This window comes from Chrysemys picta, chromosome 1 (genome assembly GCF_011386835.1).
Source record: "Chrysemys picta bellii isolate R12L10 chromosome 1, ASM1138683v2, whole genome shotgun sequence".
Taxonomy (NCBI): Eukaryota; Metazoa; Chordata; order Testudines; family Emydidae; genus Chrysemys; species Chrysemys picta.
This window is the reverse complement of record NC_088791.1, coordinates 109,311,326-109,336,390: the sequence shown is the minus strand read 5'-3', so window position 1 is coordinate 109,336,390 and position 25,065 is coordinate 109,311,326. Positions and strand designations below refer to the sequence as shown.

The 25,065-nt window shown below is 40.3% G+C and overlaps 1 protein-coding gene across 7 annotated transcripts in view; it reads right to left on the bottom strand.

The window, feature by feature from the left end:
* The window catches only part of TMTC1 (transmembrane O-mannosyltransferase targeting cadherins 1), a 209,701-nt gene that overhangs the window by 120,153 nt on the left and 64,483 nt on the right, over positions 1-25,065 (bottom strand). For all 7 annotated transcript variants that reach the window (XM_042849886.2, XM_042849889.2, XM_042849892.2 and 4 more), the window contains 2 exons: positions 8,862-8,943; positions 7,694-7,797 (listed from right to left, as the gene is read on the bottom strand). In XM_042849886.2, the coding sequence (XP_042705820.2) occupies positions 7,694-7,797; positions 8,862-8,943 (186 nt within the window). The remainder of the gene's footprint in view (positions 1-7,693; positions 7,798-8,861; positions 8,944-25,065) is intronic.

The following is a 25,065-nucleotide window of genomic DNA, read 5'->3' as shown; positions in this document are numbered from 1 at the left end:
GAAGCAGTTGGGCCTGGGTGCCTAGGAATAGAAGTACCCTTTATCCCTACATTTTAGCAGAAGGGTTGGGGGAGAAATGGTCTCATAAAGGGCACCAAAAACGGGAAATATCTGGAAGAATGGCAATAAATAGTTTATTTTTATATCATCTCAGATGAACCTAGGGTTGGGGAAAGAAAAAAAATCAGAGGCTCTCAGGGAAGGGATGGTGTAGAAAACAGAAGCATAGAGGAGGGTTGCTGCCATTTCAGGGAACCCTGTAGCTCATCACTCCTTTGTTTAAATAACCCATACGCTTTGCCTGGTACTCAAGGGGGGTTTAGTTCTTTCTAATGGTGACAAGAATTCATTTATGTCCTTTATAAGGAGAAGAGTTTCTCACTCACGTATTAACAGCAGAACTCATTTCAGCTCTAGGCTCTTTCCACCGTTTGCAAAGCCCTAAATCAAGCGTGGATAATGAGCCACTTCATGATAATGTTGTAAAACACATGCTGCTGCAATTATAACCAGGTGATGTTATTTAAGGGTATTGTATTTTAGTTATATTTATTTGCATATCCTCTAAGGCACATATCTCAAGCAGTTTATCAGTCCAGTCATATCTTCTGCAGGAATTTACTTGCATCTTGTCAGCCTATGCCATTTTCTTACGATAACCATAAAATAATATGTTCTTTCTCTGCCAAGTACATTCTGTGTACATAGAGTAAAATCACATTTGTTTAAATAAATAAAATGATAGATTGGTCTCACAAAGTCCAATTTCACATCATCAGTAGAAGACAAGATCTAAATGTCAGCATAAACATTAATGGAGGGGAAAAAGCCCTCTCAACTGCAAAAAATATAATGGCTCCATATTCCCTTTCATCATCACAGAGCTGGGGCAACTAGAAGAAAAGCTGCCTATTAATACAGTGCTGGGTACACAGAGTACAGAAATACAGAGCTATACAAGCAACTGCAGCTTGCTGAATAGTAAGATGTACCTTCTACTACAAGGTGGAGGAGGATGCTGTATAAACTGTACTGATCTTTCTATTCCTGAATCCAGTAGGTCTGTTTCCGAGTCTCCTCCTAAAATTTGCTACTAAGTAGTTGAAAATATCAGATTTTTAAGAATGAGGCACATTCAAATGAGACATTCAAACAGACTGACCTGCCAATAAAACCTGAGCTCTTGGGTATTATCCTGATAATGCTGCAATACGCAAAACCCTGGGGCTGTTCTTGTTCTCCCCACACCAGTAAGTCCCTGAGAGTTTTGTGTTCAAATGTGATCCATTTTCCTAGCTAAAAAATGGTAGCAATGGATTTCAAGGAGCACCTTAAGCCAATCTAACAGGTTGGTGGCTACATACCAGGGCTTCAACCAAAGTTTACTGTGGGGGGAAAACGGTGAGCCCCTGGGCAACGACTGACATATTGATTACTGCTCCCCAGGAAGTTAAAAACATAGATCTCTTGGAAATCAGTCAAGATAGAAATTCTAAAATGGTCTAAAAAGTCCACGTGACCCCAGAGAAAACAGCCTTATCTCTACCTATCCAGTGCCAACAGAAAGTGGAATGAATACCAAAAGGATACTGGCTGTTTGCCTCAAGGGGTCAAGCTACTTTCTCCAGCCCTGTGTTAGCCATGGATTTAAAAAGTGAAACACACATGGCTCAGAGGAATAAATGTCCGATGCTAATGTTTAAGCTGTGCCTCTTTTCCCAAAGCTATCTTTGGGTGCCAGGTATTTGCATTCACAGGATATATTCTGTTTCACAACCAGTGTTTGTAATTGGTTCCACAGCCCCATTATAAATACCTATTAACAACCAATATTTCAGGATAGCAACATTTATCAGGGTTTGCTCATTAAACCGTATAAGATTAAGTAAGAGACATGTTCAACTCTTTGGCATGGGGTAGGCAGGTTCCCACGTCAAGAGAGAGACCTGTGCTTTGTAATTTTACCTTTAGGGTTCCTCCCCCCGTTTTTGAAATGAAAATATATTTCAAAATTTAGTATATGGACTGGGGGGTCCCCATGTTAGTACGCCAGGACTTCTTGCTATCTCTGCATTTTCCTGCCTTACCCAAAAGTGAGCACCGAAGTAAAAAGTCTACTGAATATATTACACTGAAATGCAGATGAAATGAAACACACTGAGAAAGCAGCAAGAGCTCCTAAACTCAGAAAGTGTGGCCAAGAACCAGAATGCTCTGGATGGCTAATTAATGGGCTGGTATATTGCAGAGGTTGGTTTTAATAGTGCTTTACTAGCCTAGGGTCTAGTGCAAATCCCACAGGGGTTGTTGCAACTGACTTCCCTTGCCTTGCCAGATCTAGCTGGCGCAGCGATCTGCTTCCACAGCAGAGGTTTGCCCCTTGAGCTCAATAGCTCTATTCCCTTTGAAGCCTCAACAGTCACAATTAAATGCATCACTTAGAAAACAAACATAAATCCAAATTAAGTGTAAAAGAAGGAAACTTTGGTGGATGAGTGTTTCTTTGGGTTTCTGAATTTCCACTGTGTTGAATTCTCATATACCTGATTGAAACACTTAACACACACAAAAGCCAAATTACAAAAAGAATAGTTTGACCACATAAAAAATGCTTGCTATCAAAGCAGTCATATTGTAAAGCAAATTAAAAGACACAATTAGGGCTCATTCATGGCTTCAATAGATGGATTTATGGCAGTCACACAGCCAATGCCAGCAATGGTTAATATACAGTTACACTTGGAGAGAGACTTATTTTTTAAAATATTTGTATTTGGAACTTACTGGTGTAAGCAGAGTCAGGATGAGCTCTACCCTGACATCTGGTGGTGAATTATGGCGAGGGTGGAAAAGAACTCCAGGGGCTGATCTTGTTTGCATAGGCACACCCACCCGCCTGGCATGAGACAACAGCAACTGATAGTGGTTACTTTGGATGGGGTGGGATCCCCAGTTTCTCTGTTATTGGGGCAGGAGGAATAAAGTGTTGTTACCCTGATTATGTGAATCAAGGACAATGAAACTGTTTTATGACAGAGGATCTCACCATCACCTCAGGAGCACTCGCTAGACAAGGGACATGGGTTCCACAACCCAGTGAATTGAGAGAAGATGGGGACAGGTATTTGTACTTGATAGCATAGGCCCCCTTTGAGGGCCTGAAACACCAATTGCACCACCTTCTCTCTCCACTGTTGAATGTCAGAGCTAACTTTGATTCCATTAGGAGTACAGACTGCTGAGCTGAATTCACTTTGGGCCAATGGTGCACCAGCACTGGGGCTCCCCTATTATGAGCTGAAATCACTAAGAGCTGAAAAAACAAAAGATCACTGAGTGCTGTGTTAACTAGTTGGGGAGCCTGAAGCTATATTGTTAAGCGGCTGGTGGAACAGTTTGAAGGAGCAGCAAGCAGTGCGGAGCCTTGGGGGGACAGTTGGAGCGGCCCAAGGAATGGCAAGCGGAGCTGTTTGCAGGGATGGCTGGAGCGGCTCACAGGTCGGTAAGCGGAGCGGAGCCATTTGCGGGGACAGCTGGAGCGGCTCACAGGTCAGTGAGCGGAGTGGAGCAGCTCGTAGAGCAGAGCAGTTCGTGGGACGGCAGGAAGTGGACTCACTCGTGGTGAAGGCTGCGGCGGAACCCCCCGGAGAGATGGCCGGTTGGCCTCGGATCACGTAAGGTGCCCCTTAATACCCTGTGTGCCCTTTTACTCTGGGGCTGCACCGACCAGGGACAGACACTTTGGGGGTTGTTGGACTTTGGGGGCTCTGGGTGATTTTTGGGTTGCTGGATTCAAGAACCAAAGGGAAAGGACACGGCCCAGTTTGCTGGGGTGGGTCTTTTGCTCATGGTTTGTGTTAGGAATCCTGTTTATGGTGTTTTTTTCCAATTTAATGCTGATGTTGTTTACCTCATGTTATTAAACATTTTCTGCTACACTCAGACTCCGTGCTTGCGAGAGGGGAAGTATTGCCTCTTAGAGGCGCCCAGGGGGTGGTATGTAATTGTCCCAGGTCACTGGGTGGGGGCTCGAGCCGGTTTTGCATTGCGTTATTGAAACGGAACCCCTAGATACAGAACCTGGCCCTTGTTGCTGCCAACTTAGATGGGCAGAAGGGTTATACTGGTAAGATTGCTGCTGTTATCTGTCTCTTACATTATCTGTGAGACATACTTTATGTTGGATATTTTTCCTCAGTCTTAACAAGGTGTTCGTAATACAATATGTACTCATCGTTATTCAGAAGACTGAAATATTTTCCCTCAAGAACAGCAGAATAAAGAAACGTTGTGCAGAATGTCTGAAGCATAACAAGCCTACTGCTGAATGCCCTGCTAAGACTAACTGCACTTCAGTAACATGTTTGAATCAAGCTTTGTATCGCTCAATACCTTCATAATTATTACAACTTTGCTCCATTTCATCCTAATCCCATTAAGCATGTTGTCACAGAGGCTTGGCTGAGGTTCGTTGTGCTGCAGTTGCTTATCCATAGCAAAACTTGTGACAGCAACTTGCACCGACTTGAACTCAAGTTTATGAATTTTATAACCAGTGGTTCATTAGACCGGGGTTCCTTGTGTGGGATACAAGAGGTCCCATTTCCCATCTCTAGTGAGTCTTCAAGAAGAGTAGGACTTCCCATACCTTTTATTTTCTGCCTTGGCTGAAAGATGGACTCAATGACATAACAGGCCTATTCGGTCATTCTAGCATTACCTCAACTGGAGGCCATTGTTAGAGGCACAGGTCATCATAATGGAGCATGCTGCAGATCTCATTGCAAGTTTAAATTCTTTTGGTGACACTGGAAGACAGACTGTACAGCAGGGTCTGCCAATTAAAGAATTCATAGGACTTGTCTACACAGCAAGTTACTATGTGGCAAGCCAGCGTGAGAATCTACTGTGCACCAGTTTTCTGTGCAGTAATGTTCCATGTGGGCAGTGATACAGTGCGGTGAAAGACCCAGAGTGTGATTAAGAGTAATACTGCTTCGAAGTGCAGTATGGTAAGCTGCACTCCGGGACTTTCCCTGCCCTGTAGCAGGCTCCACACGGCGAGTTAGTGCGCAGCAAGCTGGGGCACTGTAGATTACCACATAGAGAAGCCCATACTCTGACCTTTGAACTACTTGTTTGTACCCCTGCACATGCAACAGAATTGCAGAAACTTTATCAGGAGGTTGAACAAACAACAGATTCATTTTTAAAAGATTTCAAAAATTGTCACAATTACAGGATGCATCTACTTCTGACGATCAGGAAATGTGGAAATATATTTTTAACTGAGGTTAATGCACATGCTTGTGTTATTGAAGACTGGGAAAGCCATACCAGTCACACAATAAATATTAGGCTCTGGTAAATTAGTTTATGGTCCATGTCCAGCTCACAGTGGATCACATTACAAAAATCTAGATCTTAACAAAAATTTTCCAATGGAAATTTTCCATTGGAAAACGCTGATTCAAATATTAAAATGTTCCATAAGAATGTGTCGATTGCAACAAAACTTTAGGTGGAAACCAGACAGGCAGGCTGGCTGGCTCTCTGGGCTCCAGACTGATGGGCTACACAACAAGCAAGCGGTCTGCTTGGCTCCCCAGCGGGGCAGCCAGCTTGCCAATCCAGAAATTTTCAAAAAAACTCCATTTTGGTTCTTCCAAACTTTCAAAAATTTCCATCCCACAAAAAAATTGTGTATTTCTGATTTGCAGTGGGAGAAAAAAAAATCTGAAACACAAAATTTTCTGTGGGAATAAAATTCTGGTTCTTGCACAGCTCTACAAACAAAACATGTTTACGACGGGTACTCTTGTTGGCAGCTATAGCATAGGCTAAGAACAGAATGGGGCCTGGACAATGAACTCTTCTTTCCTTCTAAGGATAGTTACTTCAAGTCAGGGCTGACACATATCAGTGGGACAGCACAGGGAAGGTCGTCCTGCTCTCTGTACCATACCTGTCCTTCAGATAAAGAGGAGCTCAGTCTGCAGTGCTATCAATTAGTTGCCTTTCAGAAGCATGCCACTAAAAAAAGCCCTGTGCTATTATCAGGTAAATATTCACTGTTATACCAAATAATTTAGTTTTTCTTTTAAAAGCTATCCCAGTCATTGCAAAAAATGTAAAATGTTAATTGCAAATATAATAAAACATTTTCAGTTACAGAATAATAAATAACTGGAGTCATACTGGGTTGGTTTATATTATATAATCTTACTCTTAGGATAAACATTAAATAGAGGAACAAACAGCTAAGTCTTTTATACTATGATTTAAGAAATGTTATTATTAGACACTTCAATGTAAATTCTAAACATGTATCATAAGTAACAATTTAGAACTTTCCAAATTAGCTAGCATGTTCCCTGGAAGCAATTTTAGTATTGCTAGTAATAGGAAGCTCTTGGCACATTATTAGAGTAGTTTCTCAAATGAGATCCAGTTCAATTTTGCTCCAGATGTTGAACAACAGCTTCTTGATCTCAGTCTGCTAGTCTCAGCTGTGTTTGAGTTTTAGTCTTTAAAAACAACAAATCAGCATTCCAGGAAAATGGTATCAAACAGGACTGCTACCCCTTTCATTTGGAATCAATGGGGACATTGGAACAAAAACCTTTCAATTACTTTCACATCCTTTCTTCAAAACAACATCCCCACAACTATGATTTTTTTTGCATTATCAAGCCATGCATGTTCTTTGTTTTATCAATTAAAGCAAAGCCCCTGAATATAAATCAGCTCCCCATCATCATCCTAAAATACTGGTTTGGTCAGACTCAGAGGGAAGAATGTCATTTTCTGCATCATAACAATATTTCCTGAAGCTCCAGTGTGACCTCAAATCCAAGTACTGACTTAGCCCAAATTAGGTTGTGGAAAGTGACAACACCCCAGCTTTGGTTTGACTGTGGGGGGCAATGAAACATCATCGCTGCTATATCAGCTTTTTTATGCTATTTCACCAATGAATCTAATGATAACATAAATTGTAAGTTTCAGACCATTACTTACTTTTAATTAGTCCCTGGCAGCCAGGCCCACCACCTAGAGAGATATCTTTGTAAGAGCAAAAAGAATAATACCTGATACCCCTATCTTGCCTTATATCTTCAAAGTGCTAACTGTTCATTAGCACGCCAGAGGGATTATTAAGCACCATTATTTCCAGTTTAAGACTCTGCATCTGAGACAAAAAGGTCAAGTAGGGTGACCAGATAATAACTGTGAAAAATCAGGACAGGTGGTGGGGGGTAATAGGTGCCTATATAAGAAAAAGCCCCCAAAATCGGGACTGTCCCTATAAAATTGGGACATCTGGTCACCCTAAGGTCAAGTGATTTGCCCCACATCACAGAAAAAGTTAGCATCAGAGGTGGGATACCTGGACTCCCACTACTGTGCTTAAACCACTAGGCTACAAATCTTACCCTTATAAAGATAAGCTCATTGGTTTCAACAAAAAAGCATAAACAACAACAACAGCATAATACCATAGGCATTGTTGCATGCTTCAGTGATTCAAATAATGCCAACTGTTTTCTAATCTTGGGAGAGCAATAAGGAAACGCAGTTATGTGTAGAAGTTAACCAACAAAACAAAGATCTGTTTGTTCCCTGACTAAAACAGTTTCATTCAAGAAAACTACATGTAGTTAATAAGTTTGTGCAGTTATTGGTACTGTACCTTGTAAGTAAGTAAGGTGAGAATGAAGCTGGATTGTCCTGTTCTGAAAACATTGGCATGGAACCTCCCATTATCCAGAAACGGAAATATAAAACAAGAATCACCTTCAGAGAAGAACAACATCTATTGAAATGGTTACCACCATTTGAGCAATATTATACCATACATGGAAATCCAAATCTTTAACGTGCAGACTCTTAATTTTTTATTTTTTTTAAGATGGCTCTTTAAGATTTAGCAAACACTGCAGGGAAATCAACACAAACTAGGGCTTAATGTCGAATCAATTTCCAGGGCAATTATGGAATCAATTCCTATTAGTATCAGTGGCATAGCAGGGTGTTAATCCTTGAACATCCACTAAAAAATAAACCACGTTATGAATATACATAAAAGGAATTTCACAAATATTTATCTGGATAATTTTCTAGCCTTTTCTGTCAGAGTGTCGCGCCACAGAGTAAGTGTGTACTATTGCCATGGACTGTATGGGATATTAAGCCTTCTCAAAACAGAGACAATGTTTGTGAGTATGAATGTGTTAATACCTTTCCTCATGCTGAGTGATACCTCACACTGAGAGAGTTCCACTGATTTATTTTTGAGCTGGTTTCAAGGGGATTACTAGTGTCATTAACTACTGTTACAGGTAAGGGAAACAGAATCTGGCCTGTAGTGGGCAACAGGGAAGTTATGCTTTAAAATGAGCAACCTTTTGATTTCTTCTTACTACCTGTCCCACTGGCTGGAGCAGCATGGTCAACTGCTTTCTGGAGATGGGGTTCATTCTTTACACTTGCAGTGATTGCCATTGAAAAGTCAGTATTTTCCAGCTAACCCACAGTGATGTATTTTACTCTGGAGATTTCTCCACTATTTAGAAAAGGTGGGATATTTGCGAATGTTGATTTTTAAATGACGACCTATGTAAACTAAAAAAGAATTTGAGGTGGAAAAGAGCAGCATTTTCATCTAACTGTCCAGCTGAAATTTTATTGGACTATCTTTCAAGATTAACTGTGAGTTAATACCATCTAGTCAAACCACTTAAAATAGAACTTCAGCTGCAATTTCAGCTTTCTAGTTCTGTTGGTGAACTATTCAGCAACATTTATGTTAATATTATTTAGATGTACACCACCACATTTTTAAAATCACTCATACTTACATAACTTATTACTAAAGCAGCCCTCTTCAAAAATGGCCTTGCAATATACAAGAAATTCTGGTTGTTACTTGCCGTCAGGTAGCTGAAATGCAAATGAACAAACACTTGCTTAAATACTTAGTGGAAAGTAGCTTGTTTTTCACACTGAAAAATCACTGGCACAATGCTCTAACCATCCTATGTCTATTAATGTGTTAACATTAAAGCTATAATGATAAGCATTTGTATCATTTTCCATTTTCAAAGCATTTTCTAATTAGAATTAGTCAACATTTTATTTCTAAAATTTAACAAAATTTCAAATGAAAAAAATTGCAGAAATTATCATAATTGTTTCCCCAACCAGCTCTATTTACAACCACCAACTACTTAATGCTCACAAATCTCCATGTATGACTTTCCCAGCACAGAAGAAGTCACTATCAGGCCATGATTAAAACTCAGAAGCTCTTTAATCCAATTTTGTGCTCAAAAACTAGAGAGGGAGGCATAATCAGGAAGAACTGAGCTTCTTTAAAGCATCTCTCTTTTTAAGTAGAGTTCACATGCTCCATTTCTATTACAAGTCACTTGACTAGTTAGTTATGATTATTAATTGAAGTGTGTCAAATATACAGGATGCCCTTTGTCTGTGCAAACCCTCCCTGCTCCACAGGCAGGTAAAATTAAAGGCTTGAGGTCAAGCATTATAAAGCTCAAAAACTGGATCTCTCTAAATTATTTTTAGAGAGATCCAGTAAAGAGAACAGTAAAGTGTTCTCCAAATTCTAATACCCATTTTAAAATAATTAATGACTGTCACTATGGCACTAAAGTAACTAAATACTAAATATGCTTATATAGGACCCTACAAACTTTTCGTTTTTCTGAGGAAGAAAAACAAGTAGAACATAGGAGAAGATAATTGAGGGGGGTAAGTATGTAGGAGGTGAAGAATGTTTTTAACTTGGAGAAAATAGAAGAAACATTATCGTTGAGCTTTTGAGAACGTGTTAAAAATAAGGAATAAAAAAAAATTCAGTTTATACAGTCTCCGAAGATTATGAAACAGGTTACAGTGCTTGTATTCAAAGTCAGCACTCCATGCAAGGAAAGAGTCACAGTTTTTCCTGTGAACATCTAGTATAGAAATTTAATTTTGATTTCCTCCAAATCTCTCAATACACAAGATCCTCTAACTACCTTTAGCCCTTCAAGTCACTATAAAAATGAGGTCACAACACTTCCGCAAGAAAGAGAGATTCTTAATTTGTGGCTATTTGTTCAACTTTTCCATAGCAGGAAGTTAGTGATGCTAGGCCCCTTTGAAATATGAAGAAAAGCTTTCACTGCTGACAAAAGCAACAGAACCAAAACCTGTATGAGAAGGAATTCGAGTTTAACAACAACAAAGAAAAGTGAGTGCAGCTGGATGCACTCTAGAAAATACAATCTCTTTAAAAAAAACCTTCTGTAAGCATCGTGCCTAAAACATAGTAACCCAAACTATGTACGGTAGAGAAAGCTGTATAACCTCAGGCCCTTGTCATCTACTTATTTATAAATGTTGACATTTAAGAGTAGGAGGTGACTTAAATGTCAGACTGGTCTTCAAGACCCCAATCCTGCAAGGTGAAAAGTTTTCTGAACTCCTACTGATTTTAATCAGGCCCCAACTTCCCAGAACAAGGAAGCTCAGACTAGTCTTCAGGTTTTATACTTCATGAAAGGTCAGACTGGCCTTCAAGTTTTCACTATGGCCCTGATTCAAGGCCCACTGAAGCCAAGGGAAAGACTCCCAGTGACTTCAACAGGGTTTGGATCAGGCCCTGGACTTTTGTGCCAGTTGGAATGTCTCATGAAATTCAGACCTCTTATGCTTTTTAGTAAGCAACAGAAGTGGTTGGTTGTATTTTGTTTACATTATTATAGACAGGGTCGGTAGCGCAGCCTACTATTAAGGTCGCCTAATACTTCCCATTATAAGAGCCTGTTTACGCTTGCTTATAATTTTGACAGACTTTAACCATTTAGGCTGAAGTTTTCCATGCCCAGTGTCTGCTTTAGACTGATATTTTTCTGGGAAATTTCAGCCAAAATGGTTCAGCTGTTTCTGAGAACGAAACTAGAGAAAAAAATATGTTGTTTTATCCATTTAAAAAATTCTGGTGACCTTTTCTCTCAAAAGCTCAAGCACCACCAGCTTCTGAAGCAGGAAATTGAAATATGGCAAAAAGGGGGTCTTTGTGTTAGGGATGTGCCTTTTGCTGTCCCCATGAAAATCCAACCAAATTTGGCCAAGTTATAAAACTATGGGGGGAGGGGGAAAATCACAGTTGGCACATGCTCAGTAGAGACTATTTAGAGTCTACCTGATAAAATCTCCTGATCTCCAAAGATTCCATCTACACTATGCATGCTCCAGTCTGGAATAACTATTAGGCGTGATCTGCACTTAAAAGTTAAGTTGCCATGGGTACGGGACTCAGAGGTGTGAAAAATTCATGCCCCAGAGCACAGTAGCTAAGCGGATGGAAGAATTCTTCTATTGACCTAGCTACTGCGGCTTGGAGAGTGGATTACCTGCGCTGACAGAAAGGCCCCTTCTGTTGTTGCGGAAAGCGTCTATCCATTGGCTCTACAGCAGCATAGCTGCAATGCTGTAACTGTGCCACTGTAGCATCCGTACTGTAGACATGGCCTTAGAAACAATATACTAATTAAAAATAAGGAAAAGCATAACCTAATCTTGGACTGTGAATTGTCTGGAGCAAGAGCTGTTTTTGTGTTTTTTCTTCAGTGCCTAGTACAATATGGTCCTGATCAAGGTCTTTAGCTGCAACCAACCAACCACCACCTACCATCCACTTGTTCCATCTCAGTTACAGTCTAAGGATAAATATTTTTAAAAAAAGGAACTAGATCCTGAAATTTCAAGAAAGGTGACAGTTGTCTTTGATTATTGGTCCCTTCTGGTGGTGGATGTTCCAAAGTACACAGTATGGGAGTCTGTTGAGTATAACAATGATTCAACTTTTTGAAAGGAGTACGTTAGTCTGTCCAATTCTATAATATTGTGGATGTGTTTTAAGATGATCATAGTAAGATGGAAGAAAATGAAAAGTGCTTGATCTGTCCCATGCTGAAGGGCCCAAATCCTACTTCTATCTAGTATTAACGGTTTAAAGCTCCTTTCTTCTCCTTTCAAGATATCCCACATACTTTTTAAGCTTATTGATTTTGACATTTTGGCCTGTAACATGTATAATTAAAATGCACTTTACAACCCACACTCTCATTCCCATCTTCATCAAGCCAAGCATAATCAAACATTTTATCCAGTGTTGTGTCAATGCATCACTGTTTAAAAGCAGGAATTAATTACAAGTGCCCCACAACGTTATGAGAGGCCCAGCCCACCACAGAGCAAGCCTTATCATGGCATTTTACCAAACCCCATCTTCCTGATGTGCCTTCATGCAGCATTTAAGTCATTCAGCACTAACACACCCAAAGGAAAGTAACCAATGTATTGAGCCTGGTTGTGGTCAGCACTGTAACCTGCAGAACAGATTTAGCATCAAGCCAGGATGCACCAGAAGGGATGAGAGGGACAACTGGGGATGGGCAAATCCAGAGGAGTTCAAGGGTTTCTGAACTTCATAATCTCTTTTCCAAATGTTTTTGGCATTTTACAATTGAGGCAGAGAAATTTTCTTTTCTTGCAGATTCCATTTGGAAATGTTTTTCTGACTTAAAAAGAGCTTGCGCTATGAAATCTACAAGGAAAACTATTAAAATTAACATCATACTCTGCTTGTTGATCCAGAGATGGCATATATGAAATACAAACCCATGGGTAACCATATGGGTAACTCAGTTCATCAAAATGTTGTTTTGCCAGAATCCTGGTATATTCTGGATGTCTTATGGGTGGTATTACTGGTCTCAGAAAGACTAACTAGGAAGACATCTTACATGTGGCCAATGTGAGCAAAGGACAATTCAGCGCTCCTGTCTTAAATTCCAGTGAGCTGCAGATAGAGCAGGAAAAGTATGTTTTCTAAATAGTAGTCATGCACAGCTTGCAACATATACAAGGTAAAATTCCAGCTTAGAGACACAACCTGGATCAGGTTTGTTTTTCTAGTGCAGCTTGCTTGTTCGGTTTGTAAGTTGCTAAATTCTTATTTGGTAAGCTAACCAGGATATTTAAAGTAATAAATGTAATTATTTTGCACTTTTGCAAGATTTCACGGTTTTGTACCTTTATAAAAACAACTGCCTTTTATACTGAGTCAGTCCCAGAGCAGAATTCTGTTCATTTGCAAGCCACACAGCCCCGTCAAACATCTAAGAGTATGTCTGCACTGCAATTAGACACCCATGGCTGGCCCATGCCAGTTGACTTGGGCTTTTGGAGCTGTAGATAAGAGGCTGTTTAACTGGGGAGCAGATGTTCCAGCTTGGGCTGCAGCCCGAGCTGTGGGATCTGTCCACCTCGCAAGGTCCAAGAGCCTGGGCTCCAGCATCACAGTTAAACAGCTCCACGAGCCCGAGTCAGCGGGCACATGCCAGCTACGGGTTTTTAATTGCAGTGTAGACATACCCTAAGACACCTCTCTGTTCAGAAGGATCACTCCCCATCATCAGCTCCATCCACATATGCACAAGAACACAGATCCTCAGTGCTCATGCACACCCCATACCGGAGTCGGGGTGGGACACAGAGAAGAAGAAAACTATATATTGCCAGTAGCCCCTGTGCAACAAAAAATATGATCTCACAAAATATTAGTGCCTCATCATAACAATATGGTAAACATTTCAAGATGTGGATCTCACTGATTTGAATGAACAGAGCAAATTGGAGCAGGAAATTCAGATTGCCAAGTCTGCTAACCACGTGTGAAAAAAGAACATTTGGACAGAAGTTTCTATTTGCCTTCATGCCAACTCTCCCACATAGCAAAATCCACTGCATAACTGGCTACTTGCTGTCTTTTAAAAGCCTGAGAGGAATACTCCCTGAAGCAACACAAACACACAATAAATCCAAAAATGTTTAATAATGCGAGGATTTCTCTTACACACTTCGAACAGAGGCCAAGACAGATATTTGGCAGTTTTGGCTTCCTGAAAAGTACAGCTCATCCCAAAATCAATTCCGTTATCACAGCATTCAGAGATTTTATAACTGAGGACAGCAGGGTAGGTAGCCTAGTAAAACGCAAAACCGTGCAGTTTATAGCAACATCAAAATTGCTGGTACCAGATGGACTTTGTGTTAATCAAAACAAAGTTCTCTAAGGAACAGACCTTTTTTCTTTTCCTTTAACATTTGAGGCATCCCAAGTTGTCATGACACTATGATAATTGACACCAGCTGAGGATCAGCCCCAATCTGTAAAGTAATTATTTTCTGTATAAAACATCAACTCCTTCTCTCCTCCTCACCCTCCCCATCACACTGGGCACTACAGAAATACTGTAAACAGTTAAAACATTAAAAAAATACTGTAACATCAGGGATCCCAGAAGGAATGAGGTGAGAACACATTGCTAAATATATATATATACACATATATATATATATATATATATATATATATATATATATATATATGTATACACACACACACACACACCCCTTTAGTGTCTTATTCTTCTAGAGCTGGAGAGAGGAGACTCCATCCCCAGAAGAACACTGTTTTCCATTTCCATTCCCACAGCCTCTCTGTCAAACCAAACCCCCTCTCGCCCAATTTCAGGGGAGGCAAAACAATCACAACACTATGAAAACCACATATACCAAAAAGCAAAATAAGAGCACTATTAGGAAACGGGTGGGAAGTTTATATCCAGTGACAAATCCATCCTTTCAAAATGCAGTTTTCTTGTGGGGATGGTCAATATTCCTTCAGTAAAAAAAACATGGTCTACTTTTCTACCTATTCACATCTTCATCATAATCTACCCAGTCAACTGAATTTTGTATTCAAGAAGTATCTTTGCATCCTATTCTGCCTTATTTTTCCTGTATGAAGAGAGCCATTGTGGGACAGGCTGTAAATGACATTCCAGTGAGAAAACAAGAACCAAACACAGACACAGAGTGAAGTTGAAAAATAAACAAATATATTCCAGACGCCTGCAGGTTTTCAACTCACTTAAAATACCTGTCAGTGCCGGGAAATAAAATATCAATCACAGCTACAAATTTAATGAGGGGGAAAAGAAAGGTCTCCTGCTTTCCTCTTTAGACTTGACATTCCTTGCAGCACATGTGTTGTATCCCTGCTCCTTACCTCGCTGGAGACTGTTAAACCCCAATCACCACCACACACACACACAGGCAGGTACACAGAAAGTCATTGTTGGCAATTTAAAGGGACATGGTCAGCTTTTAAAAAATTCACAATTATTATTTTTACTCCGTTCTCTTACTAACAGCTAGAACTCAATTTTCAGAAGTTACTAGTGATTCTGTGTGCCTCGGTTCTGGGGTCCTCAGTGTGAGACACCTTAAAGAGCCCTGATTTTTAGAGGGTGGGTGCTCAGCACTTTCTGAAAATCAGGCCCTTTCAAAATTGCATCTTAACTCAGCTTGCAAAATGAAACTTGTCCGTTACAGTTTAACTTTTACTGGTGACTCTCATTCACTAATGAAATCTTTGGGATGTCAATATTGAAAGAGAACCCTTTAAAGTTTGAAAACTTATCATTGATTAGTTTTTAATTCTTGAAAACATTGCAAATAACCCTCTCAACATCTAATATTAATAGAAAAGTTTAAAAAAAACATGAAAACTAAACGTGTCCTGATATACAAGGATACTGAGCACCTCTAATTCCCAATGGCATCTCAGAGATTTGGGGGTTCTCAGAACCTCTGGAAATCAAGCCACCAGTGCCTACATCACCTGGAAATGTCCCAACCAGTAGGCTGCTCTTCAGCACTGCACATACTCGCTCTCCTCCAGCTACTCACATAACACAGGTTCAAACTAGAGCTCAGCAGCTACACCAAATAGAAGACATCCAAAACAGCCCTCACACAAGGTTTGAAAACAAACTGCATTGCCACATGGAGACTTTCCCCCTTTACCCATGACCATTCTATGATATTTTGTATAAATTCCATTTCTTGCCAAGGCCCTCAGGGTGTGTATGGAAGAAGGGGAAGGAAGGAGATTTGAAGAGGGAAAGAGAGAAAGAGAGAGCGAGACAGACATATAAGCCAAAGATGTGCAGAGGATGAATAAGAAGTTCCCTTCATACCAGACATATCATAGACATGATGAGTAGACAAGGAGGAGCATAGTTAAGAGGAAAAATAAACTCCCACCACACAGACACTTATATTCCACTGAAGAGAGGAAATCTACTAGCATCTATTAAGAACTGGTGATCCCTTGTCACGGGACAATTAAGGGCTCTTAAATAAATTTAAAATGGGTGTATAATAGGTAGCGCAGGTAGTGTTGCCTATAGTTAAGGCTGTCTGACATTTTCCATAAGTAGTCCCAGTTTCCAGTTGCTTATAACTTTGTCAAACTTTGATCACTTGGGCTGAAATTTTTCCATGTTGGATGTCTGTCTCTAACTGAATTTTTATTTTTGATTTTTTTTTAATGTTTCAGCCACTGATTCAGTTAAAACTATTCAGCCATTTCCAATAACAGATTTGGGAAAAATACATTGTTTCACCCATGCTAAAATAATTCTTGGAACCATTTGGCTGAGCCACTCCAGTACCTCCAGTTTTTGGAGCAGAGACTTGAAATTTGGCAGGGAGGTTGCCCGGGGCATCATGGATGCACCTTTGACTGTTCCCAAGAAAATTCACCTAACTTTGGTCAAGTTACAAACCTCTGACAAAATCTCAGGTCAGTAGAGACTTAAGAGTTTGGCAGATAAATCCTCCAAAGATTCCATGTGCAGTGAGCATGCTCCAACTTGGGTCTGGAGGGGCTGAGTAGGGCTTTCACTACAATTGCTGCTCCTGGCTACTCGGGACCACTGAGGCACTGCACTAGGCACGGAGAGCAGGGAGATTGTCTCCTGTGCTCTGTGTTCCCCTGCTGGCACCCAGGCAGTGTAGAGGAGATGGAGGAAGTTGCCAGACTAGAGGGCAAAGAGCTGAGAAATTACAGTTGGAGGGGGGGGGAGAGTAGGGTGCAGGAGCCAGAGGGTGCGGAGGAGCAGAAGGGGTAGTATCCAAAGGATGGGGCAGGGTGTTTCAAAACTAAAAAAGGAGGGAGGGGTCAGGAGCTGGAGGGGTGAATGGGAAGCAGGGTCCAGGGGGTGCGGTGTAGGAAAGGAGCAGTGGGGAGCCAGGAAGGGTGGGGTTAATAGGAGGAGGAGGGCAGGAACAGAGAGGGACAGAGACAAGGGAAGAAGGGCCTATAACAACTACAGCCCACTCCCCTCCAGAACTTGAAACTGAACTCAGGATCCCCAAGTCTCTACACTCCTCTGCTGTCAGCAAATAGCTATGCTCAGTCTGTAGAAGAAGCCAGAGATTCTTTTCTCTCATGGGCTCCCTGTGTTTGGTAGGGCAGGAGACTTGCATGGCCTCATCTGCTCCCTGTGGTTTCTAGCGGCTCCTGATGTGCATGTGCGCACACACTCCCTCTGTTACCCATGGATTGGGTTGTTAAGGAGCCTTCCTTTGCTAGACATATTTATTGATGGAATGTGTTACTATTCACTCAGTCCCTACCCAAAATGGTTCTGCATGCAAGAGAAGTGGTGCCCGCACAGCACCATTTATTTGTCCATAGGAATAAGCAGGCTGTCAAAATATGACAGATTTTTTTCCCTCCCATTCTTTTGTGGCACTCAATTTATATCCTGGATGGTTGAGTGCTATTAGAGGTTTAGTGTATTATTTCCTATTTATACCACTATATCTTTCCTCTCTTACACTGTGCATGGGGGGCTAACTCTAAACACAATGAAGCCTTCGCAGCCACTGATTTTGGTAGCTTTATTATGGCATTTCAGACTGTTGAGGGGGGATTCCCCCCATGCTGAAACAACCACAAGTTTCTCTATATGCATTTTTTAAAAAAAGCTTTGCCTTTTGAATCTGAGATCGGGATAGGAAAAAATACCAAAATCATTATTAACCAAATGCCGACTACTTGCTTTTAAGTTCTTGGGGTTACCTGTGCGTAAAAGAGGGCAGAATATGATCCAATGGCTTGATTCAGTCACAGTACTTTGTGGACTTTATGAAAAGCAACAAAAAACAAATGCAGTAAGCCCAGACATTTTCAGTACTATTTATCTTGTTTATAAATATTTAGTTGGAGAGTTGTCTCACAGTAGTGGCACCTACATAAATTCCATTCACAGTAACGGTAGCACTGTGCGTGACCAAAAAATATACTCCCAAAAGTTTACAGAAAGTAGATTAGGCTAGCTGTTCATAAGTAGAGAAACTATTTTTAAATGCCTAACCACAATGGTTATTCTACAAGCTTCCCCCATAAAGTCCTTTCCATCAGTGTGCATTAATCCTGAGCTGCAAACTGCATATTCCAGTCCACACATTGGACCCCTGTATGAAGCTCAGCTCTGGCACAGAGAATTTCAGCCCATTGCCTCGCCACTGAGTCTGAATTTCTTATGTGACTGGGCAGGGTGGAGAGAGGAGCAGTTATCCCAGAGCAGCAGGTAGGCTGGGCTTCCTGAGTAAACAAAAATGCGCTACATTGATGACATCTTCATCATATGGACCCACAGAAAGGAGGCCCTTGAAGAATTCCACCTGGACTTCAACAATTTCCACCCCACCATCAACCTCAGCTGGACCAGTCCACACAAGAGATCCACTTCCTGGACACTACAGTGCAAATAAGTGATGGTCACATAAACACCACACTATACCGGAAACCTACTGACCACTATACATACCTACATGCCTCCAGTTTCCATCCAAGACAGATCACACGATCCATTGTCTACAGCCAAGCCCTAAGATACAACCGAATTTGCTCCAACCCCTCAGACAGAGACAAACACCTACAAGATCTTTATCAAGCATTCGTAAAACTACAGTACCCACCTGGGGAAGTGAGGAAACAGATTGACAGAGCAAGACGGGTACCCAGAAATCACCTACTACAGGACAGACCCAACAAGGACAATAACAGAACACCACTGGCCATCACATACAGCCCCTAGCTAAAACCTCTCCAGCGCATTATCCACGATCTACAACCTATCCTGGAAAATGATCCCGCACTCTCACAGACCTTGGGAGGCAGGCCAGTCCTCGCTTACAGACAACCCCCCAACCTGAAGCAAATACTCACCAGCAACTACACACCACACCACAGAAACACCAACCCAGGAACCAAACCCTGTAGCAAACCTCGTTGCCTACTCTGTCCCCATATCTACTCTGGCGACACCATCAGAGAACCCAACCACATCAGCCGTACACCATCAAGGGCTCATTCACCTGCACATCCACTAATGTTATATATGCCATCATGTGCCAGCAATGCCCCTCTGCCATGTACATTGGCCAAACCGGACAGTCCCTCCGCAAAAGAATAAATGGACACAAATCGAACATCAGGAATGGTAACATACATAAGCCAGTAAGTGAACACTTCAATCTCCCTGGTCATTCTATTACAGATTTAAAAGTCACTATCATTGAACAAAAAAATTTCAGAAACAGACTTCAAAGAGAAACAGCAGAACTAAAATTCATTTGCAAATTTAACACCATTAATCTGGGCTTGAATAGGGACTGGGAGTGGCTGGCTCATTACAGAAGCAGCTTTTCCTCTCCTGGAATTGACACCTCCTCATCTATTATTGGGAGTGGACTACATCCACCCTGATTGAATTGGCCCTGTCAACACTGGTTCTCCACTTGCAAAGTAACTCCCTGCTCTCCATGTGTCAGTATATAATGCCTGCATCTGTAACTTTCACTCTATGCATCTGAAGAAGTGAGGTTTTTACCCACGAAAGCTTATGCCCAAATAAATCTGTTAGTCTTTAAGGTGCCACCAGACTCCTTGTTGTTTTTGTAGATACAGACTAACACGGCTACCCCCGATACTTAATAAGAGGGAAGTGTGTGCAAAGTGAACATCACAAGGCTTAATAGGCAAGAGTTAAAATTTACTTAACAATCCAAAGTTGGCAACCAGTATAATTAAAAAAACAAAAACCAGGCAGGAATTGAAAACAAGTAACAATAAAATAGTAGCCACAAACCAACCAACAAGCAATGCTTAACTAGAGGGGTAGGTGTGCATTCATTTGTCTATTGTATCCCCTTCCCTCCTCTTCTCTCCTTGTAGATGGTAAGCTCTGCAGGGCAGGACTATGTCTTTCTATATTATTATTATGGCTGTTAGTATTACAGCAACAGCCCTGGGCCCCAGCCAAGATTGAGGCCCCATTGTGCTAGGCACTGTACAAATACATCTGTGCAGTAGCCAGTGCATTTCATAGATTCATAGAAATGTAGGACAGGAAGGAACCTCAATAGATCATCTAGTCCAGTTCCCTGCACTGAGGCAGGACTAAGTATCATCTAGACCATCTTTGAAAAGTGTTTGTCTAACCTGTTCTTAAAAGCCTTCAATGACAGAGATTCCACAACCTCCTCTGGTAATTCGTTTCAGTGCTTAACTACTCTTACAGTTAGGAAGTTTTTCCTAAAGTCTAATCTAAATCTCCTTGCTGCAAGTTATGCCCATTGCGTCTTGTCCTGTTCTCTGTGGTTAAGGAGAACAATTTATCACTCTCCTCCTTATAACAACCTTTTATGTACTTGAAGACTGTTATGTTCCCCCTCAGTTGTCTCTTCTCCAGACTAAACAAACCCAGTTTTTTTCAATCTTTCCTCATGGGTCATGTTTTCTAGACCTTTAATCATTTTTGTTGCTCTTCTCTGGACTTTCGTCAATTTGTCCACATCTTTCCCCAACTGGACCCAATATTCCAGCTGATGCCATAGCAGTGCCCACTCAGCACTGATAAAATAGTAATATTCATTTGTTTATTTAAAAAAAATCCAATGTGAAACGCAGAAAAGTTTGTGTGACTTCTCCTGAACAATGTTTAAGTCAAATGAAATATTACCTCACCAAAGGACGTCATCAGATTTACATTCAGGGGAGGGAGGGTGAAATCACATTGTTTGGCTCCAGACATGACTGCCAAAAATGACCAACAAAAGTAGTAGTGGCCCCACATTCACTTGTATTGTTTAAATTGAAGGGCCTGCCTGTTTTCCACAAACATTTCCTTTATCAAAATAATACCCACTTACAAGTCATTTCAAAAGTAGTTAAATGAATGCCAATAATGTTAAACCCATCAGGAAAAGTTATTTCCTCTCCGGAAAAATCCTAATCTGACATTTTGATCTACTGTGCTCCTAGATCCCTTGTTTCTGTCAGGTTAAATAAAGCAGCCCATGGACACTCCACAGCAATATCTAAATACAAAAATAAAGGGTAACAAGTTTCCTCTCTCTTTCTTGTTTGGAAGTTCTGTGCTATTTTTAACAGCGTCTCAGTAATGGCTTATTCTCTTTTAAATGACAGCTAACACTTCCCAGATTGCCAACAGAGTTGTAACAATTATTATTTCTTGGTAAAGAGATCATATCTTTTCACTGAAGCTTTTCTGTATTTACAATAAAATACAGCCCTGCACCAATGTTACACTGAAACCTGGTAACAACTGAGCTGAAAGAAAACAATCCAAAAATTGGCCTTTTATCAGCAGCACTTTGTGTCAATTCTATTTGTGCTGTTAGTTTTGGCATGAAGAATCAAACAATACATTTTCAACAACTGTTTATCTCTTTCACTCTCTCTCTCTCACACACACACACACAAACACACACACAGATCCCCAAGTTCTCAGATTTAAAAGTGTACCAGTTATTTCATCACAGTTAATCATAGTTTAATTATGACAGGGTAACTTTTAAAAATTATAAACTAGAATCTGCAATGACAGGTAAAAGATTAGAGCTCACTTTAGATGATTTTATTTACAAAGCCATCCTCTATATAATCACCTAAATAGATAATATATGGTAAGGACAATAGCAACATCAAAAAAGAATAATTAAAAAACTGGGTTATATTAAAAAAAACCCTAAAAATAATTACACTTAATCCTGTTTTGACCACAGTTCAGTCTCATCTATTGTCAGAGAAGCAAAGCCACATATCCTCCAATATTGTCTAAAGTGAGTAAGACCTTTTTGAAATCTTCCTTTACATCATTTTGAATCTGCATATTATTTCACAGATGTGTGAATAAAAAAATTACTGTTCATGATCTCAGATTGATTCTTGGACTATACTAGAGGGAGAAAAGCCAGTGGATCATCAAGGTAGTCTTGCACCTCAGTGAATCTGAGTTTGAATTCAGACATTTAAAAGTACGACAGACATGAAGGAGCCTGCACATCTAGCCCCATAAAAGCTTATCACACAAGTTTGAAATTATACAAATCAACAAGTATATTTTCTGGTTTGGGGATTTAGTAACAGGGGTAATCAATAGGCAGACCACGGGTCAAATCTGGCCTGCCAGATGCTTTTGGACGGACCCCGAAATCTTTTTATTTTGTTATCATCATCATTATTGTTATTGCGGTGTGCAAAAATTTCTCTGAGTCTGGACCTTGACTATACCTTGACCAAGAAATTTGGACCTTGACAAAAAATACCTTCTGTAGGGCATCCTCTGAGGACACCAAACCATTTACGGAAAGATCACAGATAGAGGAGCTTGGATTCGTTTTAGCAAACTTTTTTCCACATGAACACACAACTTTGCATAACTGGCAGCCTCTCTTCTGCATGTTGCCTATCTGGCATGAGGCAAATTGGCAGAGATATGTGGTTGAAGTTTGCAGAATGCTTGTCCTCATTATACTCCACTTCAGCCAGTACTATTTGTCCCGCAGTTTCATAGCAATTCAATCCAGTCAGCTTTTAAAAAAATAAATTGCGCTTGTTTCTACCAAATTTAGTTGTAAAGGTATCCCTGCACACATGGGTTCTACACTGTGCCCAATGTATAACAGGCTAAAAAGTGTGATCCAAAGGCATTGCACATACTCCTATTAAATTTTACACCAAAGATAGACCAATTTTAAAAAAAGATGGATGAGCTAAATATTTGTACTTTGCAATTTTTAACGCTAGTATGAAATAAATGGGCTGACAATATCTTGTTAACTACAAAGTGCATTTGTGCATATTATTGTATTGAGTTTCTAAGCAGCCTTGTTTCATGGGCCCTTGCAGGCTGAATAATGAAAGTTAACCACAGTAGGTTACATGTCCAGCTAGGATTGGAAACAGACAGCTGTTGAGTTATTGATGAAGTGTTACATCTGTGAAGTAGTGATCTGAGTTGCTATTCCATTAACATTCTTGGAGAAATAAAGCCTTGCTTAGTCCAAGTGCCAGTCATATATCCTGTAGTGGCTTAAACACAATTAAACAAGAAAAGCATCCAATATACCCACAAGCCAAACAAAAATAAATTATAGCAACCTGAACTGTGGGGAGACAGTAGAGACAATATTTCAAACTATAATTCGACATGAAAGTGTCAGTATGGTCTTTGTAAAGTTGGTCAACATTTTTCGAATGAAGGTTTGCTTATAGAAAAGGCCTTTTTTTCAAAATCAGAAATGTTTGTGAAATCTTTTCATTTTTCCCAAAATGTGCTGATTTTGATTCCAACACCCTCCACCCCCAAAACATTTGGTTCTTGCTTTTCTCTGTTTCAATGGCAAAATGGAAAAAGGAAGAGTTGGTGGGTGGAGGAAAATTTTTGAACAAAAAAAACCCAATTTTCTCTTCAAAACCTGTGAAATGAAAATTGTTGTGAAAAATGTAGAGATTAAGAAAAATATCAATCATTTCTACTTGTTGATTAGTCCAACAAGAATGATCACCAGAAATGACAGTACAGTAGAACCTCAGAGTTACGAATACATCAGAAATGTTCATAACTCTGAACAAAATGTTATGGTGGGTTTTTCAAAAATTTACAGTTGAACAGTAACTTAATACAGCTTTGAAATTTTATTATGCAGAAGAAAAATGCTTCTTTTAACCATCTTAATTTAAATTAAACAAGCACAGAAATCGTTTCCTTACCCTGTCAACTCTCTCTTTTTAAATTTCCCCTTTTTTAAGTAGTTTACGTTTAACACAGCACGGTACACTATTTATTTATTTATTTTGGTCTCTGCTTCCTGATTGCGTACTTCTGATTCCAAATGAGGTGTGTGGTTGACTGGTCAGTTCGTAACTCTGGTGTTCGTAACAGAGGTTCTACAGTATCAACAAAAGCAGTGACTACTGCATGCTCACCAGGAAATGCCAGCATTTCTGAGAATGTCCAACCTTTGGTAGAAGCAACAGCAATACCAACTGGAACAATGTGGGACTTTTGGAAGGTAATGGTATGTAAGATAGTGGACCCTACATACAATGGTGGGTCTGGATACCACAATCAGGCAATGTAGCATGTCCTATACCATGTACAGCAAGTCTCACCCATTAAAGAATAGGAGTACTTGTGGCACCTTAGAGACTAACAAATTTATTAGAGCATAAGCTTTCGTGGACTACAGCCCACTTCTTCGGATGCATCCGAAGAAGTGGGCTGTAGAAGAAGTGAGCTGTAGTCCACGAAAGCTTATGCTCTAATAAATTTGTTAGTCTCTAAGGTGCCACAAGTACTCCTGTTCTTTTTGCGGATACAGACTAACACGGCTGCTACTCTGAAACCTGCCATTAAAGAATGGAAGCCTCCATTTTGGAAGAGGACCCAGCATACACCTTCATATATAAACCGGGGTTTCAATTAAGTTTAAATTATTAATCCCTGTGGCTTTAAATGAGGAATGGCTTCAAAAACAATAGCAACTTCTGTTATGTTTAGGTGGTCCCTCTCCTTCTGGGGTTTTTAGGGTAAAGGCAGTTACTAAATGAAACTGTTTTAGAGGCTGCTAAATGAAACTGTTACTAAATGAAACTGTTTTGTTCAGGACTGGCAGCTTCTAAAACAAAGTTACATAGTTTGCTGATAAAGCGTCCTCAGTGCAGGGGCTAATATAACGATACTTTACAAAGAACAGTGAAATAGTAGATAGAGTGAAAATCCACACAAGTGGCTGCTGCTCAGACAGACGCTTCCTACA